General features: G+C 41.0%; 1 protein-coding gene across 1 annotated transcript in view; it reads left to right on the top strand.

Moving 5' to 3' along the window:
• MAP1B (microtubule associated protein 1B) overlaps window positions 1-20,755 on the top strand; it is a gene marked incomplete at both ends in the record, with an annotated part of 89,743 nt that overhangs the window by 5,710 nt on the left and 63,278 nt on the right. The window contains one exon of the mRNA XM_082835908.1: window positions 3,103-3,204. Coding sequence (XP_082692034.1) covers window positions 3,103-3,204 — 102 coding nt within the window. The remainder of the gene's footprint in view (window positions 1-3,102; window positions 3,205-20,755) is intronic.

The following is a 20,755-nucleotide window of genomic DNA, read 5'->3' as shown; positions in this document are numbered from 1 at the left end:
CTGCCACCCCTGGAATCAGAGAACCGAGATGGAAATCCATGATCCTTTGTTCCCGCCTGGTCATCAGGCTATACATAGACAGTGATGGTACTTGCTTCCAGGGCTGGAAGACAGTGCCAGGTTGGGTAGGGGTGTTCTCAGGATGCCTAGCCATAGGCCAGCTGCCCACGGGTGACAGATGTTCTCTGGGCCCAGTTTAAAAAGTGGAGGTTGATCTCCTCCAACTGGTGGGGTTGTTTTGTCCCCACCTGGGTAAGCCTGTAAGGGCACAGTCATGATAGAGTTTGCTGGAGAAGCAGAGGCCCAGGGAAGAGCTTGACCTGGCGTGGACTGGGGGATAGTCAGAGAAAGGGCCAGGAAATTCCATGGCTTTTCTACTGCCCACTGGAAACCAGGATGACCTGCTTCTGAAAGCCTCTTCAGACCTTCTTTACCAGCACCCCACTATCCCCTCCAGCCATGAACTCAGGGAGGGGACTATGTGAGAAGAGCCAAAGAAGACATTTTTTTGTCCCGTGAGCTTTAGAGAGGCCACTGCTGGCTTCCTCTTAGGCACAAAGGAGCGATATATAAACTAAGTGCAATATGGATCTTCATTGAGAAGTAGTATTTCCCTTTACTAACATTATCCAGTAGAAGGTACAAGGTAATTACACAGTATTTTCTTTCTAAAATTGGTATAGAAAGTGGCTTGGTTCCAAAATTTTCCTTTCCAACTAAAATTACTAGTAAATCCATTGTAACCTTTATTTTATAAGTGGTAGTAGTGATGATGCATCGTTAAGATGTAATTTGGCTGGAAATTGCTCCCTTGAAAAGAGAATCCTGAATTTTTAATTTCACTGGGAGTATAAGTTACATTATCAGCTGTTTGCTAATGTAACTTAAAAATTACTAAATGGTTTTTCTACTGTTTCATACTTTTTCCATTGCTGAATTACAAATCATACAACCAGGAGTTTATGAAATAAAAAGCAAATGTTTAACTGCATGTGTCATGACATTGAAGTTAATTGAAGCCAAGGGGAAAATGGCAAACAACAATCTAAGAACAAGTCTATGTATAACTCTAGATGAAGCCATTCAAATAATGTAGCAATTTAGACATTTCTTAGAACAAAGGCAGAAAAATTATGCAAATTTAATTTTAATACATATGTTCATTATTAACTTTATTGACCCTACTTGACAAGCCTGAAGGCAAAGTGGAGCTCAGACCTGGAGCACAGATAATCCAGTCACCAATTTCCGATTAAGCAGCTCAGACAGGAGCTCGATGATTTTCCATGCTAGCTGAATACATAGTATATATACGTGGAAGTAAAATACTCTGATGAATTCAGGCCTCTCGACCTGTCACGCTTTCTGTGAAACAAACAAAAACCCATTTATCATTTCTGCACGGAAAAGATCTGCAAAATCACAACATGCCTTTCTTGTTAAAATTTAAATACTCCATTAGCACAAATGCAAACTGAGGCTGTTAATGTTTCCAGGGAGACCCATAAAATTCTCCCTTGTAATTTAGCCTCTCTTTAGGAATGTTAACTCTTGCACACCTGAATTCTTCCCAAAGATTGTATGAGAAATTTCTGCCTCTATGTAGTAGATGTACATCTATTTGAAAATATTTCTCATATTCGTAAAGGTGTTTGGTGTGTCATCTGAAGATATTTTAGATGTGTAGTCAACTCAGTTTCCAGAATCTTTGTTGTGTGTGTGTGTGTATCTACCTTCATTCTTTGCAAGACAGGAAAACTGAACAAGATTTAAATGGGGGTAAATGCACGTATGCCTTAAGGATTTGAGAGGTGTGTTTAAATAACACACTGCCATTTATACTTCCAAGTCTGTATGCATGACTAATGACCAGCAAAAATGATTAAATGACCAAGTGTTTATTTAGAGATAGTTCACCTGTGTGGTACCCCTAGACGTTCAAGTCCCTGCCTTTAGTAGATAGGCAATAATGATAGTTGTTCCAGAGGTTTGTTTCCGGCAATGGAGGATGCTCCATGCAGGGGTGCAATCTAGGATGCTACCTACATAATGGCTCTACCATGAGCCGTCTATTTGGGAAGATATAAAAATACATGAAAAACAAACACACGCTCCCAGTTCTGTGGTTCCCCAATTTTGCCTGGCCTGCTTCCCAGGACTCCCACCTCTGCTGTACCCTTTAGCCATCTCTCTTGCAAGGTCAGGAGAGAGGAAGGAGGAAGAGATGAGGGAGGTAGGGTGTCAGCACTCCTTACCCTCGTATTCCCCTCACCCCAGCTTCCAGTCTTGTGAACAGAAGCCTGAACTTCTGTGGGAATAGACAGTTCATGGCCCTCAACTCTGTAGAAGTTTTATACAGTATAAAAAGTTGCCACATTTCTTTGCCTCTGGATAAGAAAATTCAGGACAACTAACAATTGTGAATGAAAGAGCTGTCTGCCAAGCCAGTCAGGTAAATGCCTGGGAGGACAGAGAGGCCACGTCTTTTAAGATTGAGATCCAGCTTTCTTAGCAAAGATCACACAAATTTTGATTGATATCTAGGGGTTGAGAAATCAAGGTCAAAAATGGGAGGGGTAAAGAAAAGTTACCAGATACACAAAAATGCATATGCACACTGCAAAAACCTTTAAAAACAGAGCCCTGGACTTGAATGCCAGCCTCCATATCTCTGCTTCCCCACCCTCATTCTACATTTTCTAGCCACGTACAAGTGGACCATGGGAAAGCTAGCAGTTGTCTGGTAGCCCCCTAACTGCTACAGGCTCACCATCTTCCTGTCCTTTCTACTCCCACCCTGGAGTAAAGCCTGTCATTTTCCTAATAACTGTTTTCCTTTACTCTTCCAGAAGAGCTGCATTTACATTTTATGAGGGGCAGGAGTTCAGTCCACACTGCTAGTTATCCTTCCCCTGTGGCCTGGTGGAGAGACTTCCCCGGCCCTCCCGTTTTGTGGGCATCCACTGCTGGTCACCACGCTCTTCAGGAAAGGAGTTTCCACATCCTTCCTTAAAGCTTGAGAAATGCTACCATGATGTTTTCCAAACCACTTCGAAATGAGTAACTGGAGATCTGTCATCTGTCTTTCCTTTCCTTCCTTAGGAATCCGATCATGGGACACAAACCTGATCGAATGCAACCTGGATCAAGAACTGAAACTTTTTGTATCCCGACACTCTGCAAGATTCTCTCCTGAAGTTCCAGGTGAGGCTTAGTTAAGTATTAGTCAAGGAAGAATTTGAAAGGACGAGATACAGGCCATTGGCTGGAAAGCTTTGCCTGGGGCATGGAAAAGATTTCCTCTTATTGCTAAAGGATTCTTTGTGTTTGTTATTATCAACTGGGTTAGCAAGAAGCCATATTTTAGGAAGGTCAGCTAACTCTTAAGTTGTCACTCTGTGGGTTTCCATTTTGTGGAGTCTTAAAAGCTTTTAAGTTCTAGGGTAAATTTAAAAAATTTTTTTCGTATTTATCTCACTGTACTCTGAGCTTAAGGGTTTGTAAACTATTTAAATGTTAATTTTACTCACATGAAGTTATGAATACAAATTGGATGCTCCCAGAATTTCATAACTGCCCTTCCCTCTCAAGAAAATGAAATATTTGCTTTACTGCATTTTCTATCTGAATGAAATACACATTATCATTTTCGTCATTGCATTATCACCTACTTTTCCTAGTGTGGGTAAAAGAGTCTGAAATTCCAAACTACTGTTAAAATAGCCTTTCTTTCAGAGATGAAAAGAATACTACAGAATAATTAAAGGTAAGGACACAAACATTTGTCATTTACGAAGATGCTGCCGCTAACTAGCCGCTTCACTGGGGATGTAGTCTACCTGTGCCTCTAGGCCTGGGGATGTAGGCAGACTCACCCACCTTGTCTTCCTCATGTGGGCTGTGACCCATACTTCTCCCACTTAGTCACATTTGAGGATTATGAACAGAGTTACTTGCTCATAAAGACTCTAAACCTGGGGTGTGTTTTTCAGTAGCTCTGCCATTGATCTATCACGTACTGTTTTGCATTTTATTTCTTAAATACCACCTAAATTTTATGTAAAAGAGAGAACACCCTTTTCTGTTTACATGATTTTGTTGTATGATTGCAAATTTTGTTGGCGTTGATAAAAAACCAGCAAGGAGGTTCAGCCTTTTTTTTTTTTAATCTTTTTTTTTTTTTTGCGGTACGCGGGCCTCTCACTGTTGTGGCCTCTCCCGTCGTGGAGCACAGTCTCCGGACGTGCAGGCTCAGCGGCCATGGCTCACGGGCCCGGCCGCTCCGCGGCATGTGGGATCTTCCCGGACCGGGGCACGAACCCGTGTCCCCTACATCGCAGGCGGACTCTCAACCACTGCGCCAGCAGGGAAGCCCGGTTCAGCCTTTTTGACTGATTACATCGTTGTACATACTTGTACGTAGCCTTGTACATACTGAGATTGGAAATCACTTACAGACCGTCAGTGCCTTTGTGCATCACACTTGGCTACAGCAGTATGCCCATGAGACTGGGATAGTTCTTCTCTTTGAGTTTGCTATTAGAATAAAATCCCTTACTTTTCAGTTATCAAATGAATTGTAGCTTTCAAGCATGGAGTTGAGTAAATGTGTTCAGAAAAACTTAGCAAGAACTTGTTCATTAAAAGTTAAACTTGCTGTAAAGCCATGTGAAAATCAGCTCTGTAACTTTGCGTTGAGCAAAAAGAATGATCCAGAGACTATCAGACAGCGCATGATTTGCTGAAGTAAAGGTACAGTATATGGTTGTTTCTCTCGTTGTTATGTTGCATTTGTATGTCTTGCACATTTCTGTGACTTTTGAATTCATCTCACGAAAAGAAAAATAAGGGAAGTACCCTTTTCGAACAAGTATGTTTCAAAATGTAAAATTCAAGCTTTTATCCTTTCTCTGTAGGTTGTTCTGGCTTTCTTGCTATGACTTTTTTTTTTTTTTTTTTGGTAAATGAATCCTGTGATTTGCATTGTGTTCCTTCATACTTGTATTTGACTTTATAGAATGACAGTATATTGTGAAATGAAAGGCTGCAAGAATTGCTAAAGAATTAACCATTTTTGAACCAGGGACCTAGTATGACTCTTGTGGACTAAGGAAGGTCAGGTCCCCCCACAAACCACTACCGTGGGCTCATGTGGCCCATTCTCCCTTCTTTTCCTGCTGTCACCCACAGTAAAGGTTGGTTACCGACCTAGCTGTAGCAGTGCTGTGCTAGGCTCTGTGTCTAGAGATTGGCGCCTGGACACACAGCACCCTCCCATTCTTGCCAGGTCCAGGAAGAGGTTATGAGCTTCCTTCCCCAGCCTAAGAGTGCAGCTGTGCAGGGCTGGGCCTGCGCTCTGAGAACCGAGCAACCAGAATGCCGCCATGGGGGTGAGGCCCTGTGTGGGAAGCGTTCAGAGCGGGGTGAAGGTTTCTAACCAAGACTACAGCAGAGGTTAAAAGCACACGTCAGATTCAGTTCAGGTAAGTAAGGGTGTTTTAGAGAGAAGAGATGTTACGTTAGAGGATGAGGGTGCCAGATTGGGGTAAGTGGAGATCGTAGGGTGATCGCTGGATTGGACCCAAAGAAGTCTTTAGCTTTTCCTGGACGAACTGAAGGGTTTTATGGGAAAATTTGAGATCTGTTTTTTAAGTGGCTCCAAATCTAGTGTGTCTTCCCCACTCCCTGATAGTCTGTAGAAGCTAATGCCTGCACCTCAGGCCCCTAAAATGGAGTCAGCTGAACCTCTGCATTTAGAGTTTCCAGAGTCTGAGTTAACTTAGAGGCAAGGAACGAGAGGAAGGTTGAATCCTCTAAAAAAATAAAGCTGTCCCTTCAGCCAATTAAAGAATACCTAAATAGCACCTACAGTGTGCCAGGCCGTGTGGGGTGGGGAACGTGAACACAGTGATGAACAAAAAAAACACTTTGCTTACTCTTGTCTTGCCACTTTGCCACTGCTTTGCTTACTCTTGTCTTCTTGTGAGAAGAGTAGGCGTTTAACAGTCATATACAGACTAGCATCAACTCTAGCACCTGCATCAAATCCAGACAGTTTTTTTGTTTTGCTTAGGCTGGCAGAGTTTTAATAAAATATTCATTGCCCTCCCTGATGACACAAGTATAGGGGCACTCAGAATCTGTAGAGATTTGGTCCAGGACTCCTGTGGGTACCAAATCCGATGAATTCTCAAGTCCCTTATATGAAATGGCATGATGTTTATGTATAACCTACGCACATCCTCTCATATACTTTAAATCATCTCTAGATTACTTATAATACAATGTATAATACCTAAAAGCCATGTAGATAGTTGCCAGCCTGTGGCAAATTCAAGTTTTGCTTCTTGGAACTTTCTGGAATTAAAAGTATTTTCAACCCTTGGTTGGTTGAACCTGCAGATGTGGGACCCGCAGATATGGAGGGCCAGCTGTAGGTGAGGAGCTAGGGTTGCCCATATATCTGTTTTGCATTCATGCCACTATACCCCTGTTGCTATTTTTAAGAATTGGAGAGTCCTTATAAAAGACTGGTGATAGCCTCAAACGCAGCTAATAGCTCATGCGAACAGCACAACCAGATTTGTCAGATTAGTTCCCTTGTACTAGTTTACGTCTTGTACTAGTTTTTAAACATGGTTTTGAGATTCAGTTGGCCTATTTCTTCAGGATTGCAGGTCTGATTGAATGGCTTAGTCATCTTGAACAAATATCCTTTGAGCAGGAAGCTGGAATATGTTGCCTTCTCTGCAGAGGTGGAGGTCATCTACTATGAATAATGAGGTGATGGGTCCCCCAGTTCCCCAGAATGTGAGCTCTGGGATCACCAAGTGCCGTCCAAGTCTGGCATGCTCGAATTCTTGGAATAGTCAGTCATCTAGGGTCATCTTACTCGCTCAAACCTGTTGCAGCATTGACTTCCTCAATATCCTTCAGCAGATGTCTCTGTTCCCAGGGCAGGTCTCTGCTGATTAGCCCTGGTGTAACACCACTCCTGGCCACATCTAAGCAGGGTTCAAGTGAGACCAGTTATCTTGAGAGAAAAGGTTATGTATTCTTTCATGAACACCCCCCAGTCTTTTCACTCAAGTCAAAGTTCAACAGTTGAGTCTTTTCAAAATAGAGGAATAGTCATATATTTCCTTATATGTACAAATTCAAATACTATTGTAAATTTTTGTTTATATATTACAGTATGTTTTTTGTACCTTAATTGTGTTGGATGAGAATCATTTTGATAAATCTTACCATGAGAGTAGAGCTAGGTTTACCATGCTGAATGGAATTTATTTCACTCTCCATTCCTGTTTGCTTCTTTCCCTAACTTAACTTTAGATCTGTCTGCCCCTAACAATAGAGAGGACTATATCCTAGGGTTCTAGAAAGTGTCCCATGGTTGCCTGTGTTAGACAAACATCATTTCAAAACAACAAACAAATACAGAGCATTCCTAGGACAAGGGACACCAGAATGAAAATGAATTTCAGTCCTTTTTTCATCATTTTGCTACTTCTGCCTAGAAAAATAATTCAACATTTTTGTTAACCCAGATCCTCACCAGCAACAGAGCACGATGCAGATTCTGGATCCTAGCTCTAAAAGTTATTTGCTGTGGGATCTCTTGACAGGTTACCTAAGCATTCTAAGCCTCAGTTTTGTTGTTTGTAAAGCAGAGATGATCACTTCTACCTCGTAGAGTTTTCATGAGGATCAAGTGAATTAATTTGTATAGAGATCTTGAAACAGTGCTTATCACATGGGAAAACAATAAACATAAGCTAGTATTAAAATTGTGGCCCTTGTTGAAAATCTATCAGATTTGTATATTTGGTGATTATTATTATCTAGGGGAAAGAGTGGCTTTAGATATTGGCTGGCTTCCTTTTTGTCATTAAAAAATTTGTATGAAAGGTGTTACTCGGAGAAGCAGTTGCCATCGACATTATCAGAAGGCACATAGTTGCTGGGTGTGTGCAGGAGACAGCAACATGCTTTGGCTGGGTTTAGGAAGGTCCTTTGGGTGTGAGAGCGAAATGGAGGTGATGCATTAAGGTGCTGCCACAGCAGGACCGTAGGGCAGGGTTGAAGACCATGTGCAAAGTGGTCCTGTTGCTGCCCCTCTGAGGATGCTGAGGTGGGTGAGATTGCTAGTCTGCTCTCTCGCTGTGATGATCTGTCCACGGGCGACGTCTTCTGATCCCTCCTACCCCTCGGTTCTCTCTTCTTTTCTCTCCAACCAACAAGTGACTATAGACTTTTCCAGTTTTAAGAAACTGAGATTTCTTATGGCTTATTTTCTTAGTCAACTGAATAAATAGTAGTAAGACTTTGGTACATTTACATTTTGTCACTCGTTTTGTAACTCCTAGATCGCATTCACAAAAAAGCTTCACGTGGTGTGATTGCCTTTGTAATGTGTATATGGGTGCTTCTGTTTTAGAATCCATGCCTTTTCTCTGGAAGGTAAATAAAACACAGATTTGTGCTGAGTGACTGCTCAAAATATCTTGCCTCAAGATTGGTTTTTGACGGAGAATTAAAATCAAGCCCTTTGCATTTAAGTCAGAGAATCCCTTTCACGTTGAAGAGTCAAGGATTTACAACATTTGCTGGTAGAATGATAAGAAAATACTAAAATGCTCTTAGAAAAGGTCTAAGAATGTTTGTACTCATCTTCTTTCTCTGTCTAGACTTGTATGTTTAGTCTGTCGTTGCACAGAATTATAGCCTAATTGTATGTGCCTAGAATACATCAACCCCTCTATAACAGCCAGTAATGAATGTGTTTTCAGCCCTGCTCCCAACCTTTAAAAGATAAAGCACACAAATACACGTTCACTTGCATTCGAGAGGCTGACTCGACCCTCAGGGATCCTGTGATTTCCGAGGGAAAGCAGATGCATTATCCCCTGTTCTCTCTCTCACGTGCACACGCACAGGTACAGGCACTTGCTCACATGCCCAGCGGGCTCATCTTTTCTCACTGCATCATCGTGTGAGGTTATAGCAGGAATCCTGGTCTTAGAAGAAAATGGCAAATAAAGAGCCTTAGTTTTGTTGAAGTAACCAGACCTCTGCTTAACATCCATTGAGGTCAATGCCGCCCGCCTGGGAAGGGGACTCCCATTTTAATGCAAATCACTCGCCTTTCTCCACTCGCCCCCTGCCCTCAGCCTTCCCGGCCCCTCCAGCTTCATGCTCCACCCAAGTGCTCCCATTCACACGCTGCCCCAAACTGCCTGCTTGCCCCTCGACCCCCCGCCCCGTCCGCATTCCTTTGAAACAGTGAGAGGGCCAGACTTTCCAAGGAGAAGATCCAGAATTTGGTAGTGTATGCAATACAGGCGTTAATTCCTGTGAGGTTTGCAGTTTGCTCAGCTTTGAAATTTGGCGATCCTTTATATCCATAGATCCTTACAGCGCATGTGATTTTTTTTTTTCTTTTTCTGGTGCAAGTGTGGCCAGAGGAATAAAACGGTGTTTCATTGGACTGTGCAGATGCCTTCATTCCCCAGGGTTGTTAATGATGGCTCATTCGGACCACCCTAGAAATACCTATTCATCTCACTTTTTTTTCAGAGTCGGAAGGATGCTTTACTCTGCCGGCTGTAATGGCTCTCAAGCAGTTCCTAATGGGCACTGCGGGACCACTCAACATGGGCAAGCATAGGCAGGAAGGTAGCAGAAAATTGGCTGCCTGGGCCCAGTAGCCATTTTGGGGACTGTCAGTAACCCCGCCATTAAATCTCACTCGGTGCATCCCAGAACAGCTGCTACCGTCGCCCACCAAGGACGGCATCTTACGCTGAATGTCAGTGCTTTTGTCTTCATTTCCAGAGACCAAAGAGAGCCCATGGTTTTTGCTAGATTTGTTGCTGGGGTGGGTGTGTATTTGTTTGTTTTTAAAGCACACCACACAGCAACCAGCAAGTACAGTCCCTTTACTTTTTACTGCCTGCTTTTTTTTTTTTTTTTGTAGGACGTTTTGTTCAGCATCTATGAAAACATGCTGGAAATGATGGTGGAAGATGAGGAATAAAGCATAAGCTAGTAGATTTCTTTTAAAAAAGTCAAGTAATATTTCTGAGTGTTTAGGAATAAGCAAGGAATTTGTAAAGGGATCTATGGAAGAATTAGGTATCCCCACTGCTTATAAGTTAGTTGGGAAAATATGTCATTCACAGCTTTAAAAGACACTAACAAAGAGTGTTTCCTTAATTTAAAAACCATGTGTGTGAGAGAGACAGACACGAGGAGGGGTGTGAGGTGGATTTAGTCGAATTCCTAAAGAAGACAAGGGGTGAGAAATGGACATCATAACAAGCATTGCATTTTGATTGTTCAACCACAGATTGAGTCACAGTGACAGAGGTTACCCAGGTACCAGCACCCCACCCCAGCCGCAACCCAAGCCTAATTAAACGCTACCCAGGCAACCATCAAGTATCTGCAAACATCATACTCCAGGGCTTACGCCTTTTGTTTTCTCCGCCACGGTCTAAGGGTAATTTCTATTGCATGTGAAGTCAGATTTCTTTGGTCCTAGAGAAATGTGAGAAAGTAAGAAGTGCCCCTGGGGACGTGCACTTAAAATTGGGCCACAGGGACTGGAGAAATTAACATAAACACAAGACGAAAATAATGTTGTTTTAATAAACTTTTCTAACCCATGTCGAAGACTTGCCTACAGTCAGGACTAGAGAGGTGACTGCTTGCAGAAAATGCAATATGAGAGTCTACATATGATTTAAAAATAAAATTATCTAATTAAAAATGAGCATTAAAAGCCTGGGGAAGGTGGCGTTCTATAAGACGTGGCTCCTTTCCGCAGTTACAGCGTCGCTCATTTTAAAGACGCAAACTGAATTGCCTCTAAAAATTGCCTTATGGAGTTAATTACCTGAGGGTTTGAGATAAAATATGAACATCCCTAGGATTGCCTTGATTTGGAAAGCCCTCCAAACCTGCCCTTTGCTGGCCCTTTCTTTCCTGATCAAACTGATTTTCATTGGAGGCTGTGAGTAAGTGAGGCACAGTGGAGCATTTTGGATGAAATTCATAGATTCCCTGTTTGCATCTCCCATGGAGAGTCTGGGGAAGGGACGGCTGCTCCCCTGAGGGAGCACCGCATCTTGGTGCACCTTGTCCCTAGGATACTGCTCCGTATAGACGTTGCTTTTTGGTTCCGGAAATGTCAGTCGGTGGAAATGTCACATTTGGGCAAGCTAACTTGATAGCCATAAAACTAAAGACGGAATAAATTCTGCATCTCAGGCTGACGGCACTCTCTTGGTACAGAGCTCCTCAGCCATTTGGGGCAGTTGTTTTCTGCATTCTAAATTCCCATCTGGAAGTGTAGACCTGTGTAAAGAAAAAGACCAGTGAAATAGGCATGAAGACTGATTGATGGAACTCTTCCCCTTTAATGTTTGTGTGCATCCACGACTGAGAGAGAGAGAGAGAGAGAGAGAGAGAGAGAGAGAGATGGAGGGAGGGATACCTTATCATATTTGGAAAGGAGATAATCTTTTCATATTATGTCTTTTGAGAAGGTGTCGTAGTATCAGCCAGTCATCAAATATTTACGTGGCAGTTCCTGGGAGTTGTTTACAATTGAGCCTGGAAATAAGATAACTGACAGAACAAGTCAGGGTATAATAATGTGTCAAATGAGAATTTGGCAGGAGAGAATCCTTCTGTAAATTTTTTTGTTCAAGCTATTTAAAAAAATACACAGGCATAAAAATACGCACTAAAATCTTATTATCTATACAAATTGAGGCATAAATACAACAGATCTAATGTACTGGATTCCCTCTGTGATCGAGAAATTTGGATTCACACTGAATTAATTATTCCCTAGTTTGGAGCTACATTGTAAGCCCTTAAATTTAATTATGAAAAGATTGAAAGTTTTAGGATTCCTTCCCCCCTGTCTCCTCCCATTCCCAAAAAAAAGAGCATGTGAGAACAGAACTGCCGAACTGAATGTAGAGACTTGATTTCAAAATTGTCTTCATCTTTGAGTGCTGGAAAATTATCCATTGGCAGACTCTGAAGACACTTGGGAGAGATTGTGGCAGTGAAAGGTTTGATGGAAATAAATCTAAAGTAATCGGTTCACTGCCCCGAGGCTAGAAGGGACACTTTGGTGAGAGCAGGGAGGGGACGTCTGTTGTGAGCTGCTTCCCAGGACCGCCCCCTTCCAGAGAGTCCTCGAAGCCTGACCTCTGGGCCACACCTGAAATTACTGTTGCCCACGTAGCCCCCTGAAAAGTTGCTATGAGGCCTTTCCCCTTCTTGCAAAACAAAGGGGCTGGACTAGATTGGGGTATCCGAAGCTTTGTTCTGCCAACTGTTAGTTCTCTAAAATATTAATAGATAGTCAGTGGGGAGGAATGCCATGGTGAAATAAATCTGGGAACTATGGCATACTAGATCTTATGTTTTGAGGAGCCATAAGGTATGTAACTGCGTGTAAATAAACTTGTTTAGTTTTGTATAACCGTAAATGTCCTTAACCTGTTTGACCTGTCACTTCCACCGCTGCTGTCTCCCAGGGATCTAAATTTCTCTAGAACACAATTTGGGAAAGGATGGACTAAATGATCTCTGAGTCCCTTCCAGTTTTTGTATTCCATGATTCATGGATTTTTACTGAATTGTCTCATCTGTGAAATGTAGAAGGGAATTTGTCCCGTTCTGTGTTTAGCTTACAATGGCTTTTAATCCAAGTTTTAAAATGTCAGTGAACAAATTTAGTTTAGAAAATCTGCCTGTCGCATCTGCTAGGATTATTAATTTTAGGGGAAGATGCACGGCTTTTTGACACTCAGACTGATTTCCCAGTTTGGTAATTCTTGGCCCTTGGCTTTTCCCATCTGTCTTTACCTTGCAGACAGACCAAACAAGACAAAACTTAATCGTGTTTGTACGATGCCAAACACCTGCATGGAAAGTATTTCAGATGTCAAGTTCTTGAGTGTTTGGTCTACATAATGCCAAATAGGAAATAGCTCCATTTTTTCCCATTAAAATTAGAATTTCCACGTTGATGTTTGGTGCTGCATTGGGCTTCAGATGAGTTACTTATTCACAGATCTTTGGAAGGAGGCTGAAGACTCAACCTCCTGAGTTCTGGGGATCATCTGTAGGTTGAGTGTATTAAAAGTGCCAGGGACCTCGTTTGTTCTGGATAATTGAGAATGGCCTGCGTTTTAATAAGCATGATCAGCTATGCATATCTTGTCCTGTGAACCATCAATTAGCACAACACAATTTAACAAGTCAGTACATGCAGATATGAACACCTTTGGGAAGCAGTGCTCAAATCAAATTATTACTGACAGTGTACAGCTTGCATGCAGGTAATCATTATCAGAAAGCCATGATTGTCCAGAAGGGAAAGTGATTTTTATGGTAATGTGTCATGTGATCGACTCTTGGTATCTAATAACCTTTGAGGTAACGATTTCAATCTGTCCTCTCCCTAATTTGATCATGTTTGCAAAAAATGTTTAATTCACTCCCTAAGACCTATGTGTAATATTTTTACAGCAAACCTTACAGAGTGTTCTAAAACCCAAATGAAATAATCTTTGTACCAAAGACATTACTGATAATATCTCTATGGATGAGAAGACTGGTGGGCTGGTTAATCAAATATTCTACGTAATAGAGAGTTGCCAGTAATTCCTTGTGGGATTATTATTCTTTGAAAGTTTTAGAATCTAGTTATACAGCCCTTTCTTTTATATATACCCTCAAATTTATCTAGAATTAGAATTCCTAAACCAAATTTATTTCTTTAGCTCAGGATATATTTAAACAACGTATAGAAAACATGCCCTTAGAAATCTGTTGTTCCTTTTTCCTTCCGATTATGGTGATATTTTCAAAGGGAGTTTTTAATAAATAACTATTGTACCTTTGGGGCAAATATTGGCATTTTATTGAAGCATGGGCCAAGAGAGATGCACTCACACAGGAGAACACACTTTGTTTGCCACCTACTTGGAACCCAAGCTCAGAACAATCTAAGTGAGTCTTCCTTAGATAATTCAGGAGGAAATTCCCCTGTGCTTTGGGTCCTCATTACAAACGCTAGCGGTAACTACACCGTCTATACAGGGGTGTGCCGATTAGAAGCAAGTTCTTGTTATTGAAATATTGGTGAGCAAACCATTTATGTTGAGCTAGCCAAATGGCCACCTCAATACTAATATGATTGTGTTTCTATATAAGACATCGGATATCCCCGGTAGTTATACTGCTTTCGAAGAAGAGTTATTGGATCTAAATATTGCAGTGGAACTCAGAACTGCTGTAGGGAAAGAAGGGGAGAGCGGAGAAAGAGACGACGGCAGTCTTCTAGGTAGCTTTACAAAATGTGACTTTGCAAAATATGTGTTAGCCCACTGCATTTACATTGTCCTGTTATATATACAACTACTACACCCCACTCCTAAGTCCTAGCCATTTTTCCTTTCTGCTTCCTATGTCTCTTGCACATGAAAACATGATTTTTTAAATAGAGAACCGTCTTCTCCATCACACCATCTCCCTCCTCATGAGCTAATAAACAGAAAAACCCAACCAAGTGGTAAAGGAAATGAGAAGTGAGATTATTTTTAAAGGTTTATGGCCTGTGCTTTTAGATGGTCTAGAATAGCTTTGGATCTGGGAATAGACAGGTTGTGTGGCTAAAATTGTGTAAACATTTCCATGCACATATGTAATTATACGTGTGTGTGCGTGAATGACTTTGCTTTTACATTATTTCAAAAACATCTTTCCTCTTTAAAGAAGCATTCCAACAGCCAAGTAGATATCCGTTGATGAAAAAGTGACATTTCACGTGGGTTTACCTCCTTTACTTCCATTGTTTTGTCATCTGTATCAATCACTCAAGCCTTTTTTTTCTAATCTAATGTCATCTATTTCCCCCGTTTCTCTTTTCTTTTTCTTACCCTTTTTCCTAATATGCCCCTCTCCACTCTCCAATCACAGTTTTCTTTTCTAGAAATAATGCCGGTTTGGGTTATTTTAAAACATCTGACAAGATCGTTGTCTGCTGTCTAAAGAAGCATTATATTATGTATTCGTTATACATATTATTATACTGTGTCTTATTTTCGTTGTATTGTTTTATACGTAGAACAGAGACTATGCGGAGCCTTTGGAATAACATTCCAGCATATAAATATAAATGAAATCATTTGGCAAATTGACTCACCCTGGGGTCATCTAGAAATATGATTCCATCATCAGATAGAAATTTCTGTTGTTGGGATCCTTTAGCCAGCAAATGGATTTTCTATGCTTGGTTAGCAGACTCATCAAAAATATGAAACTAGTTGTTAAAAAACAAAACAAAACAAAAAAACCCAGGCTCTAACTTACAACTTAAAAAGAAGGAAAAGAAAAAAACCAACTAACCAAACAAAAACCTATTTCGAATGAAAAAAATGGAGACCAAAGACCTTGAGTCAAGTAATTGTAGGGCTAGATTTTTAATCTTTCAGGATTCTAACTTTTCAGAAATGGCTTTTTCCCAGTCGCAACTGAATGATAAGAGAAAAGGAATGCAATTAGGTCATAACCACAGAACTAAGGAGGCCTTAGGCTAATGTCCCTTAATAAAGAACCGTAGAACAGTGCCTGGCACGTAATACTGGCTTAGTATGTGTATGACAATGAAGAAGAGGTGTCATGGGTTTGAGAAACTATAATTAGCTCTCAGGCTTGACAAATAAGCTGCGTAAGAAATCTGAAAATTTGTAGTGATTACTTATATAGCAAACAATTATTGCAGATTTCCTTTAAACATTGAAGTGTGGCAAAATGTTTATTTACAAACTATTGATTACTTTCAGAGACTTGGTAACCTAGAAGCTCTGGTTAAGAGCCAGTGTCTTGAGAAGCAATGGATAGAACCTTTGGAGGGTGGAGGTGAGGGATAGAAAATGTGTTCCAATTCCAGTTTTACTGCTAAGTAGATTGTGCTATTGTGGGCATATTACTTAGCATTTATTAACTTCAGTTTCATTACCTCTGAGATTCCTTTTATGTTCAGTACTCTGATATAATGCCCACCCATAGTGAAAAAAGCCATTTACGTGTTAGAAAAAAATGGTTTGCCTGGAAAGTTGATAGGCATAGCCAACGTGTCGAAGCAAGTTGTGTTGTTAGTATAAAGTGCTTTGGGATTCTTAGGATACAATAACTTGCTTGGCTAAACAGTGCATAAAGACATACACACTCAGTCTATTCCTTTCACATATATATTGCTTGTCTGATGGGGCTGGTCCTGTGTCAAATATTGAGGTTAACGATAATAAGCAAAAGAAATAAATCCGTATCTCCCACATGGTCTCCCATGGAGCTCTCAGTCAAGGTAAGGAGGCAGATATTAATCAAATAGCCATGTAAATATGGATCACAATCTGTGCTAAGTACTAGGGAAGAGAAGATGGTGCTGTATAAGGATATAAGAGAGGAAACTGACCTATAAGGGGAAAGTGAGAGAGCTGTAGAGCTGAGATGTGTGATGAATGCTTTTTATTTTATATTAAAACATTGGGCACTGTATTTATCTTTCCCTTTGAATGCAACATTAGCAGTTTAACCTAGTTTTACAGGTTCTAGAGTATACAGATATTTCTTGACTTTCACAGGGATCAATGTGAGGTTACAACAGCACATTTCTCAGGATATAGGAACAATTAAATAGACATGATTTTAAAATATTTCTGTGAAGATACTAACATTCTTGTAAGGATTCCACTACTTTGCTCTGTGTTAAGAATGGAAGTAAAAGAGAGCTATCTGAATATTCATTGGCCTCTTAAAAGCGTGGGCTTAATTACAAATTTGCTGGGCTGCAAAAATCCCAACGAGAGGGAAGTGAAGCAACCAAAATTTCTGAATCAGAATTTGAAGGTTTGTGTTGCAAAATAATTATGGTCCCTGAGTCCCTCTGGAACATCCCTCATATACATGGTTCTTAGAGGTTCGTTCAGTACCTTCTTCCCAGCATCTTCCCTGTGCCTCCTTCAGGGATACTCACCTGGTCATTGTAGGGCTCTGTTAGGCCAGACATCCCTTACTGATGTTTTCTTTTTTTTTTCAGGCCAATTATAAGCAGCTTCCTTGCATCACCTCTCTGATCATTTGTCATTTACCTTCTGGTTTAAATGTCCATTTCTCCTCTTGCATGGCAATTAATATCTCTTGGCCCTACTTGATGAAGTATAAAAATATTTTTGCTTTAACCTGGAGGATATGACCATAGCAAACAATCTGTGTATTATTGGAAACCAGTGTCCCTCATTGGGAAAAAGAAAACCCGACTTTCCCATTAAGTCTCGTATAGAACAGGCTTTCTTGTTCTACATAGGATTTTATGTGAAGGTGTTAAAAATTCAGTTGCGTTCAGATTAACTTTCCCAGTCATTTGTTCGCTCCCAGATCTTGGCTACTCTTCTGACGCTATCTGTAATTAAAATATGTTGTAAAGAAATATTGAGATAGAAGTATTTTTCATTATTTTTTTCTGAAATACTCTTGAACCCTTTCAGACTGCAGACTTGGGTCTTTTTTCAGGTGCAAAGTTCCTTTCCATATATCCTTGTCATTGTCTCTGTTCCCGTTCTGATTTTAGCCTTAAGAATATGTATATAATTCTTATAATAGTATAAGTCGTCTTTATACTCATCCTCTGTCTCATCATTTTTCTTTGATCTTTTGCCACATGTTCTAGAACACCTCACATTTGCCTTGTACGTCACGGTCAGTATTCTACAGGGTTTGTCCTGCCCTTCATTGCCAATTTAATTTCTGCTACTGCATTTCGTCTTTCCCAGAATTATTTTGTTAATTCCAACTGTCTTCTTTTTCAATCTCTACCTATAATTCAGCCCATTCTATTTTTACTGTTCTCTGTCATTTCACAGAGATGATGTCTGCCATCTTTTGTATCGAGTGTCATTTTCTAACATTTTATTTTTTTCCCTGTGGAAAGTCGTGTTTAGAGATAGGGTTTTCCACCAAGCCTCAAAACAGTGCTCATTTTTTCTTGTGCTGCAGACTCTTTTCAAAGGTCCCATTTTTTTCTATTTATTTTCTGCTTCTTATAACACAGAGAAAGGTCTGTCCAGGCACAGCACTGGCTAACAGTGGGTTGTGGAGACTACTTACTGATCCCCACTGCCCACTTGGGTGCTGACAGTTTCACCCTTTCATAAGTAGAGCCTGGAAGTCAGGTTCAGGTGCCTATCCCCACCCCGTGTCCATGGTCCAGCATGTGGCTTGGGATGCAGGCCTGAGAAGCGATGGTGTGTCTTTGCTGTCAGAGCTTCTGCCTCTGATAGAGAACTAGATGGAAGCTGCAGTTCTGCTTTGTACAAATAAGATGTCAGGAAGACCGTGTACAGTATGGGCTGCTCTCTGAGTTCTTCCTCTCTCTGCTTCCACTTGCAAGTGCTTTTCCTGAGAAACCATTCAGCTCAGGTTGTAATGCAGGATGGCAATATTTTTCTACCCCCAGTGTCTGCTGGGTTCTGAAGGTGAGTAGCTGGAGGGGAGGGGGGCAGGGAGCAGTGGGAACAGAGTTATCAGTTACCCTGAAGTAAGGGACCAAGACCTCTTTTTCTGGTCTCTGCATCCTAGACTTAGGGGCAGATATTGAAAGGGTGAGTCAAAACCTTTTTAACCTTCTTGAATCCAGCAAAATGGTGAAGGGCAGGGACTCAAGGGCTGGAGTGCCCATGTTCAAATACAAGCTTCACCTCATGCTTAAGTTCTTTGTGTCATGGTTTTCTCATCTATAAACCCCACCTTTAGGGGATTTATGTTCTTCATCTATAAATCTACCTTACAGAGGATTTATGAAAATTTGGTGGCATTAGGACATGTAAAGCATTGAAGTGGTGGATGGAATATACTAAGTGCTCTACAAACGTTAGCTATTGTTAATATAGGTACTGTTTTTCTGGGGTGGAGAGTGTGTTCAAGTGTGTCCAAAAATGTGTATTTATTTCAGTTCCCTTTGGTGCAATTCTTCCGCCCCCTGCTGAACCCCTCTACCCACCACCTTTCAGCATATGGCCATCTATTTTTTTTTTTTTTTTTTTGGCTGCGTTGGGTCTTCGTTGCTGCACACGAGCTTTCTTTAGTTGCATCGAGCGGGGGCTACTCCTTGTTGCGGTGCGCGGGCTTCTCATTGCGGTGGCTTCTCTTGTGAAGCACGGGCTCTAGGTGTGTGGGCTTCAGTAGTTGTGGCACTCGGGCTCAGTAGTTGTGGCTCACGGGCTCTAGAGCGCAGGCTCAGTAGTTGTGGCGCACAGGCTTAGTTGCTACGCGGCATGTGGGATCTTCCTGGACCGGGGCACGAACCCGTGTCCCCTGCATCGGCAGGCAGACTCTCAACCACTGCGCCACCAGGGAAGCCCCAAAATCATATTTTTAAGAGAGAATTACACGTGTCATTTGTACAAAACAAATCCTCTGGTAAACTTGATTCGTTTCATGGTAAACAGCATACCATTCTTATTCTAAATAATGTGTAGAATTCTGTACTATAAACCAATAGTTTTCTTTACCAAATATGTTATATTTTCTAAAGGGATTTTTAGATAAAAGTGCTCTAAAAGAAAACTTTGTGAATGATTAATGCTTTTAACCTGCTGTTCAAGGAAATGAATTAGAAATGTTAGCAGGAAAAGCTGATTCATCTTGATGTAATGTTCAAATGACCTGTAACATTTGCTACTCATAAAATCTACAGTATTATTCAAGCATAATTTGTTTGGGCTTATGGTTTCTTTATAACATTATCAGTTCTCTTTACTTGAAGTTCCCTAGAGCTAAATATCTTTATTTCTCTGTATCTAATCAAGGCTTTACACATTTCAAAAGTTTATGTAAATCCCTCTCTTCTTTACAGTTTAGAAAATTCCTTCCTGCAACTTCTGGTTTCTGCCAAATGAAGTGCTACATTCATTCTTATGTCACTATATGAAAACCTTGTGAATTACAGCTTTCTTTTTTACCTTCAGTTTTTGCATGTTTGTGAGTGTTTTATGTGTGTACATGTTGTCTTTTGTGACGCTACAGTTCTCCTTGGTTGAATGAGAAAAATGCAGTTTTATTTAAGTGGTATCTTGGGGACGTAAAGTTTGCATCAGAAAAATCAAGCCTGAACCCATGGCTCAGGTAGTGCTTTGATTTCTGCTTCTTTTGGTATTGTCCCAGCAAGACTCCACCACTGCATTCGTGGGTCCCATTGTATTCACAGAGAGGGCCCAGTGGGAAGGGCTTGCCTGCCCCTCCCAGCGCCTCCATCACTCTGCATTATTAAGCCTGTAATTACAGCGGACATTACATTTGTCCCCAGCTTCTGTGGGATGATGTCATCACCCGTCAAACAGGGGATTAGCATGAAGAGCGAAATCCTACTGACATGTTCATTTTCATTAAGAAGAATTTGGTTTTACTTCATTTTGTTAACAGGAACTGTTGTCTTGCTTCATAGGATAAATTTTTAAAAAGGAAAAAAAAAAAAAACAAGAAAAACTTGAGAACGTAGAAACAGACATGCGCTGACTGCATGAATGGGAACGTGCTCGGTAGCGCTACTCTATCAATTAGTGAAAGAGTCTGGGACACAAAGCATGCCTGGGAAATCTGCTCCCTTTCTTACAAAAGCAGAATATCATTCTTCTCAAAGCCCACAATGGCCTGGGCCTGGCTGCAG

The sequence above is a fragment of the Leucopleurus acutus genome (genome assembly GCF_964270905.1).
Source record: "Leucopleurus acutus genome assembly, chromosome: 3".
Taxonomy (NCBI): Eukaryota; Metazoa; Chordata; class Mammalia; order Artiodactyla; family Delphinidae; genus Leucopleurus; species Leucopleurus acutus.
Note: the sequence above shows the minus strand (reverse complement) of the source record. Positions and strands in the feature narration are given on the sequence as shown.